The 11105-nt window shown below is 38.5% G+C and overlaps 1 protein-coding gene across 7 annotated transcripts; it reads right to left on the bottom strand.

Moving 5' to 3' along the window:
* Positions 1-2520: 2520 nt before the first annotated feature.
* On the bottom strand, positions 2521-10859 carry RBM12B (RNA binding motif protein 12B). Of its 7 annotated transcripts, XM_085022038.1 has the most exons (5): positions 10654-10784; positions 10416-10483; positions 7227-7347; positions 7091-7137; positions 2521-6525 (listed from the first exon to the last, which is right to left on the bottom strand). In XM_085022038.1, the coding sequence occupies exon 5, from the start codon at positions 6495-6497 to the stop codon at positions 3537-3539; it is 2961 nt and encodes a 986-aa protein (XP_084878164.1). In that variant the 5' UTR covers positions 6498-6525; positions 7091-7137; positions 7227-7347; positions 10416-10483; positions 10654-10784; the 3' UTR covers positions 2521-3536. The 7 variants fall into 7 exon arrangements, with proteins under 7 accessions (XP_084878164.1, XP_084878162.1, XP_005663029.1 ...); XM_085022036.1 differs by having other exon boundaries at positions 10416-10784; XM_005662972.4 differs by lacking the exon at positions 7227-7347.
* Positions 10860-11105: the final 246 nt, after the last annotated feature.

Genomic DNA, 11105 nt, shown 5'->3' with positions numbered 1-11105 from the left:
TTAAAACTAAATAAATTGATATTCTTAAGAAACTGAGGATATCACTATTTTTATTTTTCTCAGTATTTAATCCTGGTGTTGTGGCTGGGAAAAGAAAAATTCCCCTTGCTGCATGTGATAGTAGCTCGCTTCTCTTGGAATCAGTTGCCCTATTTGTAAAGTTAAAACAGTGCCTGATGTGTAAAGCAATGAGCAAATAATTCTGACATAAAACATATGCTCTACTTCAAAAAAATATTCTAAGGACAAAGAAATATTAATACCTTCAACTTAACATTAAACTTTAAACCAGACATAGGCTGGCAAACTTCTTAAGGGGCTACACAATAAATATTTTTCTAATTTGTGAGCTGAGACAAAATTAAGGCTATTAAGATACTTCTGTAACCACATTTAAAAATGTAAAAACCTCTGGAGTTCCCATCGTGGCTCAGCAGAAACAAACCCGACTAGCTAGCATCCATGAGGATGCAGGTTCGATCCCTAGCCTGCCTCAGTGGGTTAAGGATCCAGCATTGCCACGAGCTATGGTGTAGGCCAGCGGCCAGCTCTGATTCAACCCCTAGCCTGGGAACCTCAATATGCTGCAGGCTCAGCCCTAAAAAGACCCCCCCCCCCAAAAAAAGTAAAAACTTCTTTAGCTTCCTTGCAAAAAAGCAACCAACCTGACTAGTTGGCTACAGGACTCCATTTCCTATCTTCAGAGTAGGTTTATTAGGGTTATTGGGACTAAGTGACACAGTTAATCATATACAATTAAAGATCATATAGTCTCTGTTACAGCTCAATAAATGTTAGCTAACATTTAAATACAAAGAGAGAGGCAATGGGGTCACTGCTTAAGACACATGTGCCTATAAGCCAGTGCTCTTTACAGGGTTCTCAGCAAGTGATGTGGGCACTACTAATATAGTGATTCTTACCTATCTCTTGCTTATGGGATTATGTTTACTTCTAGACATGATCTGTATTTTTCAGATAACTTCGAGACAAAAATGTTTGGCTTTAAGATAACTAAAATGCCACTGGGTATTAAACTAGAGAACCAGTATGCCACTAGTATACCTGATCTATCTAGTATTGGCAAACAAAACTGGCTGTGAGAATCATTGAAGCTGGGCAGTGGGTACAGGAGGAATTAGTACACCATTCTCTTTTATGTGATTGAAGTTGGTGGTATGCTGGTAAACTGGCTCTCTGGGGTGGAAAGTCCTGATTTTCTGTATTTACCAGTTTCCATGGTATAACTACTCCTATCAAAGCCAATATATTAACCCATCACTGAAGGCAGAGTTGGGAAGAGATGAGCAAAAGGGCTCGCAAGCCTAAGTCAGCTTTCTATAATAATCTTATTTTCAAAAGTTAAAAAATACATTAAACTGAAGAGAGTAAAATTATTCATATCAATCCATTAACTTTACAATCGAAATACAAAGCCTGTGTTTACCATTGTGTTAGCCTCTAATCTACCATCACCGGTCCCACCCTAACCTAGACTGAAAAGCAGTTCCATATTAAGTGTTACTTTAAGCTTCATTTTAGCATTTATTGATATTTTAGAAGCATTTTTAAGTCTCCCAATAACATTCCTCAAGAAATCTGATCAAATAAGTCAATCTATATAATCTTTGAGCATTTGAAATTATCATTTCTTCCTACTGTCATTCTCCCAGCTGCTAATAAGTATACTAGTTTCAAGAGCCATACTGATGTGCTTTTCTGAACCAAATTTACCAGTTTATTCATTCTACTAGCAAGCAGGATATTCACCATAATTAAAAACACAGAAACTTTGGTTGACTTTTCTTAGACTTCATTAAATAACTAATGATTAATCCAAAATACTTAAGTACTAACTGGCTAAGTATTCTACATCTGCAATACTTTACTATTAAATGACTAAATTACTGTAAATAAATTCAAGTTTTAATCTTATTTGATCAATGTGGGAAATATCTCACAGATGTGAGGAAATTTTGTTTTATGTAAACTATAAAAGGCCAAAGTCAAATCATGTTTAATAAAATGGACAATTTTAAATTAGAAGCCAATATATAATGTTAAGTTTCCCAGGGAAGCCCTGGATATATAACTCTGTCTTCTATTAACAATGTTTGGGCATACTCATTTTATCTGTAGGTAAGAAAATATTCTTTACTCTTGAAAATATTTTTAGTACAGTATTACTAAAATTAAAAATACCATTTAACAAAGTTAGTAGGCCAAAGTATTAAGAGCATGAACTGAAGTCAGTAGTCTGCCTGGGTGGAAACTGGTTCCAAGATTTACTAGCTATGACTTTAGGCAAGTTACTTAAACTCTTTAAATTTCATTATCTCATTTGTGAAGTAAATACTCTCAGCTTCTTAGGGAATATTGACATTATGCATGTAAAGCACTTACACTGCCTATCACATGGTAAGTTCCTGATGTTAGCATTAATATTATTTTGCTACAGAAAATCAAATCCAGTGTTCGCAAAATGTTTACACTAAATGTCAAATATCAAAGAAGTCAAAATTCAGTCTCACAGAAGTCGTTAAGTTTTAATCATTGACTCTTTGAATAGTTTTGAAATTAAGAAATGAAAACCTAATAAAAATTACAAATTACATGAATCATCAGTAAGTTCTTCCAAGAAACACAAACTATATCCATTTATCAGATTCTTCCCAGCATAAGCCTGAAAGTCCTTTTGTACCTATAATTACTTTTTTAAGTATTTTGAGTAAATCTTACCAATTTGGCTGATGAGATGTTGGAAGAAACCAGAATTATACATAGCACTCTACACTATTATCACATAATGTTTGGTCCCTATTATAAATATTGTTTAATGTAGCTGATGGAAACCATCACAAAAGGAGCTGTAATTCTCTTCCCTCTTTATACAAATACAAGTTAATTAGTTGGTCTATTTAGTTGCAAGTTTTATTTTTATAAATCTTTGAAAGTTATGAACATGAAAACTTTAAGAATTTGCTAAGTTTTTTACATAAGTAAACTTCAAGTTCACAGTCTGTCCATTTTGAACTACTTATGATTAATGAGAGGCTTATTAACACAGTAATGTCTCAGACAAGGAAAAGGGCACTAAGTCTGCAGGCAATTAGCAATGAAAATGCTAACCCTGAACAATCAGTCACTGACCACTTCTTTATACAGTTTGAATAAAAATGTAAACTACAGAATGAAAACAAAAGTGGATATAAAACTTATCTTCCCCAAATACAGTTCTACTTTATACAAGTCTTGACGTTTACTTATGACATCAACAAAAATTAATGCACTCAGGGAATTAGTTCTCTCCACTGTGAAAAAAAAAAAATGAGCATTTTAATTTAAAGTTAGAAAAAGTGAATGGAAATTTGCAAGCAAAAGAAGACCAGATTCACATTCTACTATTTACATTTGTTCTATTCACAGTCAAAATTTAAATGTTTCATGAGACAATTAAAAATCAACACTTTAAAAAAACATAAATGCATTTTACGGCATCAATACTGTGGGGAGGTAACTGAATTTAGAAATGCTTTCTAAAGCAAAATTAACTTAACTTTCCGGGGGCCAACTGGCCTATCATTCAAATCTTTAATAGCAGCCATAGCTTCATTGTAGTTTATCATGGCAACAATGGCTTCCCCTGTAGGTAGTCCTTGCTCATTATACTGTATTGAAACTGAGTCAGGTATGACTCTATAACCATGGAAAAAGTCTAGAATTTCATTAACATTAGCTTTAAATGGAAGATTCATTATCTTAATGGGTATTACTCTACCTGAATTACAATTTAGTTTCGGATCAGGCATAAATCTCCCCTCAGGAAAACTTCCCATATTACGCTTTCCAAAATCAAACTTGCCACCTTCTGGGCGACCAAAATTCACAAAAGGGCGATGACTTCTGAAATCATCAGGGGGGCTCCTAAACTGCTCACCAGAAAGTCTAAAATTGTCGGGAAGTCTAGGGTCCTCCTCCGGAGCTTCCCTGAGGTCTTCCTCTGGGAGCCGCCTGAAGTCCTCATCAGAAGGGCATCTAAAATCTTCCTCCTGGGGACTCCTGAAGTCCTCATCAGGAGGGTGCCCAAAGTCTTCATTGGGAGGGCCCCTGAAATCTTCATCCAGTGGGTGCCTAAAATCTTCCTCTCGGGGGCGCCTAAAATGCTCCTGGGGTGGCCGCCTGAAATGCTCCTGAGGCGGCCGTCTGAAATGCTCCTGAGGCGGCCGTCGGAAATGCTCCTGGGGCGGCCGGCGGAAATGCTCCTGAGGCGGTCGACGGAAGTGCTCTGGCGGTGGCCGGCGTAAGTGCTCCGGTGGCGGCCGCCGGAAGTGCTCCGGAGGTGGCCGCCGGAAGTCATCCTCTGGAGAATGCCTGAAATCTTCCTCAGGAGACCGCCGGAAGTCCTCCTCGTGGGGCCGTCGGAAGTCTTCCTCTGGAAGTCTCCTGAAATCCTCCTCAGGGGGCCGCCTAAAGTCTTCCTCAGGTGGTCTCCTCCATTCTCCTGGGGGAGGCCGTCTGAAGTCTTCCTCGGGAGGCCGCCTCCAATCCTCCTCAGGTGGCCGTCTGAAGTCTCCCTCAGGGGGCCGCCTCCAGTCTTCCTCAGGTGGTCTCCTGAAGTCATCCTTGGGAGGCCGTCTGAAATCCTCTTCTGGTGGCCGCCTCCAGTCCTCCTCCCGAGGGTACCGGAAATCCTCCTCTCGAGGGTACCTGAAGTCCTCTTCCCAAGGACGCCTGAAGTCATCCTCAGGTGGTCGCCTGAAATGTTCCTCCCGAAGGCGCCTAAAGTCTTCCGGAGAGCGCCTGAAATCCTCTGGGGAATGCCTAAAGTCTCCTGGAGGGCGCCTATCAGGCAGTCGGAAATCCCCCTGGGAATGCTTGAAACTGTCCAGTTGCCTCAAGTCCTCTTGCTGATGCCTTAAGTTTTCAGAAGGGCCAACTGAGTATACCGGTAGATCATTTGAATCAAATGAATGGAAATGATCATCTCTATCACACGACTGTGAATGGTCATGTATTCTCTCACTGGACACTAAAGAAAAATCTACACCAAACTCCTGCATTTGTACCTCAGATATAAGCCTTAACAAAACCTCTGTCCCCAAGAATCTTCGACGATTTAAACGTTCAGCTTTCATGGCCTGTTCTTCTGATTTGAATTTCACCAATGCTTCTCCCAGACCAATTCCTTTGTCATCATAAAGCAAGTAAATATCATCCTCAGCAAGAGAAAAGTCTGCAAAGAACTTCTGCACTTCAACTTTTGTAACATCGAATGGAAAATTTCTTATATATATGCACAGTTTCTGGCCAGAGTAGCCTTCTTGAGAGTATTTTTGTGAAATGTGTCCAAGCTTCTCTTTCTCTATTGAGGCTGGTCTTTTCTTTTCATAACACTCAATGAACTTCAGCATCTGTTTTCTAGAAACTGGATCGATATGAACCGGGCGATATTGTAAAACAGTTTTATGTAAACCTAGAGCAGTATTATAGTCTTTCAGAGTCTTGAACATCACAAAGGCATATCTTGTTCTTCTTTCATCTTTATATAAAAATCTAATCTGTTCATTAGTCAAATCAGTATCTCTAAAGAAATTTCTTAAATCTCTTTTGTTAATACTTAGGGACAGATTTTTTAAGTGAACATAAAATCCAAGAGGAGAACGAGAACGTGTCCTTCTGGGAGATTTTGAATGAGATCGTTTCCGAAAATGTCTATCATTAATTCCTCTTGGTTGAGAATGTTCTTCAGTCCTCATAGGAATGTCATCCTCCTTCATTGCATTACCACCAAACTCAATCCACTGTTGTTCTGAGCCTTGCATTACTTCTATAAATCTTGAACCCATAAAACTTCTATGACATTTAAGACCTCCTGAAGCATCAATACATGAAGCAAATTTTACTATGGCATCACCATTATTTCGGCCATCATGATGCTTTAAGAAAATTACTCCATCCACACACAAACCAGAGAAAAAGACACGTACATCATCTTCATTTACTAAGTAAGGCAAACCTCGCAGAAACAAGTAAGGATTTTCAGCTTTCAATGGCCGTGTCTTTCTTGGCCTTAAATCACCATGTCCTGTACCATTAGTATGAAACCCAGCATCTTGATTAATTGGAGAGCCATATCCAGAATTACTTGCTTCTTCTTTAAGCGCCTCAACAAAATTAGATAAGCTGCCAACCCCTGGTGCCCCAGATCCTGGTCGATCTCTTCCCATGCGATCAGTTCTTTTCATTTCTATAGTCTTCTGCATTTCTGCCTTACTACTAAGAAAGAGCTCTACAGATGAATCCTTGATAAACCCTCCTGAACGACTTATGGCACGTCTTGCATCTTCATCTGTTGCAAAAATAATAAAAGCCTCCCCAACTTCCCCTCCAATTATATGCACTCCTCCATCAGGAATAGTCAATCCCGTGAAGAAGTGACGAATATCCACAGGCCCCGCAATAAAAGGAAGCCCCAGTAAACGGATGACTACAGCCATGCTGAGCTCAAACCACAGCAATAATGACCTGCAGACAGAAAGGTACACATAATAGCAAGTCTTATTTTTGAAGTACCTAATCCCAAACTAACTTTAATAATTACTTGGTTCCTACCTTCCTCAGCATTTATAAATGAAAAAAAAAAAGATGAGTCACAGAGATATTGAATGTATCTAATTCTTAAAAAAAAAAGAATAAACTTTTTCCCAACTAAACATACAAATAAACCAGCTACTTTGAAGAAACATTTCACCTATCCTATAAACTATGAGCATCAAAAATATCAAATCTTCTTTGTAAGTCTGCCAAGTGCTACTTCACAACAAGACCAAACTATCTTCAGATTTATCTTCTATGAAACATGAGAGAGCTTTAAGGATTAAACACTTTTACCAACCACAAAGAATTTTATATACTTAGAAAAGCCATCTATGGTCAGTATATAATTTCTGTTCATGATAATAAAATGCCTACCACTAGTGCATCATTGGCCAGATATAAAGTACAGAAGCCACCTGTACCTAGATGTACTATTCTACTTTACATTTTTTGTCAAGCCTCTGTGAAAAGCCTTAAGCTCTGGATATCTTACCTTTTTTTATTTCTTGGAGACCTGTTAATTCTGTAAAAGCAACTTAACTGTGGAAAGAAAATGAAATATAATTAATCCTTGGACCCTGCAATCGATCTTAAACAACGCCAGATTAGGATATTCACTACAGAATTACCTATTAAAGGTGAAACAATATAAGGAACCACAACTAAGGGCATTATAAAATGGTTGTTTTTGTTCCAAAGGGAAATTAATCATCCTTCAGCAAAAAGGAAGTACAAATTCCAAGCAGATATCTGCAAATTAAAAAACAAACAAAAAAAAACCCTGAAAATTTAACAATCAGTCCTTGATTGGAAAAGGCAAAAGGAAAAAGGTAATGAAAATATTATATATTTTGACTGGATTTTGGGTACATAGGTATATAAATTTATCAAGGCTAAATGAATAATATCTTGTAAAGTCTGTGCATTTCACTGTATATACATTTCATATCCACTTAAAAAAAAAAAGACAACTGTTCTACAAGTAAAATGACATTTTAAAAACACCAAAAATTCCCCACCAAACATCTATCATCACTTCCACCCATGAAAAGACAAAACATCTAACTCATTATGTCCAACTCTCCTGTAAATCTCCTACCTTTCATAAGACCAAATGAACAAAACACTAATGTTTCAAATTCAAAAACCAATTTTTAAAGCAATAAATCCAAACCAATGGCTACCATTTGGATACAATTTTAAGTTCTACATATACGTCCCACACTTTCAAGCATGGACCCAAATTTCCTGATTCCATTATAATTAAGACAAATAGTAAAGTATCCCTAAAAACAAAACTCTCAACTAATACTACTCTTTATCTTAAGCTCACCTGTTATTCCTCATCTTAAATTCCTAATACAATTACTATTAAAATTCATCTGAAGCCAAACACAAAATGTGCAGATAAACACAGAATCTTATTATGCTAGTAAGCATATTACTTTCCAAACAACTGTTCTGCATTCTGAGGAAACCCAAATGACAAAGTAAAAAGTAAAAATATAATAAAAATACATTGATTTGGAATATTTGGGGGTATCAGTATTAACTACTGAAAAATCTCAATTTAATATTTCCTTAAGGAAATTTACATCTAATACTTACAGAGATACCAAACTAACAATATTTACTGTAGATTTTTTTAAAGACCTGCTAAGTTAATAATTATAAATTTGTTATTAATGTGCAAATAAATGTTTTAATTCACTTAAGTACCACTCTTCCACAAAGTGGTGTCTGAAAACATGGTCTTTAAGTCCACAAGGTTTATTTTGCTTTGAAAAAGGTCCATAGATTAAACTTCTTAAACTATAAGGTCAACTAACAATCAAATTAACTGGCACATTTTACACATCAGAATTATCAATACCAAATTGATAATTAAAATATTAATGGGTTCCTGCTGTGGCACAGCAAGTTAAAGATCTGGCACTGTCTCTGCAGGAGCATGGGTTTGACTCCTGGCTGGTGCAGTGGGTTAAGGATCCAGTGTTGCCGCAGGTGCTCAGATTTGATCCATGGTTAAAGATCATATGCAGTGGGTGCAGCCAAAAAAAAATGTATTAATGAAGTTTACTGTTAAAATATCTGCACATTACATGTGTGGGGGCAGGAGACATATGGGAAATCTCTGTACCTTCCACTCAGTATTAATGTGAACCCGAAAAACTGTTATGAAAAAGTGTCTGTTAGAGAAAAAAATCTGAAAGTTATTAAAAAAAAAAAAAAAAAGCTTAGTTTCTTCAGCAAACCAACATCTACAACATTTTTAACAGAAACTGTAAATGGCTTCTGGAATAGCTGTCCACATTAAAGTCCCAAGACTCCTTCCTACACAAAATAAGCTACTCCTTTTTTACCTTTAAAGTATTTTTAGAAAGCAGTGTAATAAACATTTTATCCCTCTTAAACTTTTTAAAAAAATTTAAAAGGGAACATAAATATACCTACAAGAAAAGCTGAGGTCCTTTCAAAGAATACTTATTGTTTGTCAAAGTAAAAAAAAAAAAAAAAAAAACAGTCTGGTAATTTATCCTAATTTAAAAACAGTATTTTAACTAAGTAGTTCCATGAGTACAAATTAATAAATTCCAATTCGACTATATAAAAACTGTCTTCTAATTTTCCACAGTTAAATATAATTATTGCTTAAACTTTTTTGCCCTTGAAATAGTAATGTACCATTTATCCCTCTACAAAACAAAAACAAAAAAAAAACACCTAGGAGACTACCTATAAGAGACCAGCTCTCAAAATGAGCACCTTTCCTGTGGTTCCCATAGATATTTCCTTAAGCAACCCGAAAAATTCTATTTTTGGAGCATTACACACACAAAAAAGCAAAACACAACAATACTCTACAGTACTCTGCACCTACATTTTTCTACTTATAAATGCAATAAAAGTATTTTCGTGACTGTGTTAAAGACTGATCCGTAAGAACTTTCAACCTATGAAAAAAGTGGGTCCTTAAAAGCTCAATTAAGGGCAAGTCGCTGAAATTACCAAGCTCATTTTAAATTATTTTGCTGATTTCATCCCACCATTCATCCCACTCGATCACGATTATCACAAACAACAGGAAACGTGCATCTAATTAAGCCTGAGGGCAAAGGGAGGAATGCTAAATTTAAATAGATATTATCTCAGATCCATTTATTTTAACTAGAGAACAGCAAGTCATTTTCCAGACACGGTGAAGGAGAGAAAACTGCCACTATTTCTTAAAAAAAGTTACGATGAAGCACATTCCAATTCTAAATGCATGAGTTTCCCCTGCAGAATAAAATCTACCGCGGTCCACAAAGATTCTTTATGACGATATGCCTTTTTTATCCTTTTATAATGCAGATGGTTAAAATAAAAATCAAAGGCATGACGACACAGAGCCAAAGTCCCCAGTAGGAACCGTAAGTGAAGACGAATCCACACGGCACAGGTTTTCCCATAACATCCATCATCCTCAAGGGGGGGGGGGTCCTCCGAAGGCATTGCTTCTATAGCCCAAAGCCTTTGTCCATACTCCCAGGGGTCAGAGCTTCCTTCTTTCGCGCCAAGCCAAAGTTTCTACGTGGGATCCGATGCTGTCGCCAGACCTTCAGCCAAAATCAGCCTTCAAATTAACCTGGACCGCCCAACCTCCGTGCCTTTCCGTTACACCGTCCCAAGGGCAAACATTCCACCCTAACTCTCCAGAGGGTGAACTGCTCCCACACCTAACTCAAACACTCTGGCCCCTCTCAAGCCTAATGAGCTGGGCCTTCAGCGCTTTTCTGCCACCACTGACTACGATGACATAGCAAAGAAAAAAATACCTATGAAATCCTTCGAGATCTTCACTCTCGTGCCGACTGGTAAGTGCAAACACAACACCACATGGAGGCTGTCGGGGGAGTCGGTGTTTAGCAAGGAAAGAGGGTGCCCTAACGGCAGAAGCTACGCTAGTTCCTGGCGCCGCCCCGCCTTTCCCTGTGCTTCCGTCCCTGCCGCCAACCCCTCCCCGCCCCCGACGCCCCAAGGGTAACTGCTTCGCACTTGGCAGTAAACACACACCGCTGCTGCCGAATCAGAACCACAAGGCTGGGGACGGGGAGCACTCCTCGTCGAAGCTGCCTCCCCAAAACAGGTAGAGCCCTCAGTGAGCCTAGAAGAAGATGGCGCCCACTCTCCCCTCCGCTCCGGACAAACGGACGTACAGTTTGTCTGCCCATGCGCTCTCCAGGCGTAACCCACCACCCCGGCGCCCCGGCCACGTTTGCGCACGCGCTCTGACGCTCGCTCGCTTCCTGTTGCCAGGGAAAGGGAGGTGGCTCCCGCGAGCGCTCTCGCCCCTGCTGGGGTTTTTGAGCTCCTGCGCATGCTCAGATTCCAGCCAACCTTGGAACCTGTACTCAGGAGACGTTCTAAGGCAAAGTTCAGGGACTACCGGTTGCTGTAATGAGAAGCTTCAGTAGGCAACAGGCAAGATAGACTAGGCAAAGGTTTGTGACTCGCAGGAGTTAAGA

The sequence above is a fragment of the Sus scrofa genome, chromosome 4 (assembly GCF_054392235.1).
Source record: "Sus scrofa isolate SSC_HxYL_T2T_F1_AM1 chromosome 4, Sscrofa_HxYL_maternal_Yorkshire_Landrace_v2.0, whole genome shotgun sequence".
Classification (NCBI taxonomy): Eukaryota; Metazoa; Chordata; class Mammalia; order Artiodactyla; family Suidae; genus Sus; species Sus scrofa.
This window is presented reverse-complemented; position numbering and strand designations above follow the sequence as displayed.

Bases quoted from the DNA above. Each gene is read 5' to 3' on its own strand.
- RBM12B (XM_013996610.3), bottom strand. The intron at 6,526-7,090 runs GTAAGATATCCA...TTCTGTCTGCAG, and splicing joins TCTCCAAGAAATAAAAAAAG to GTCATTATTGCTGTGGTTTG.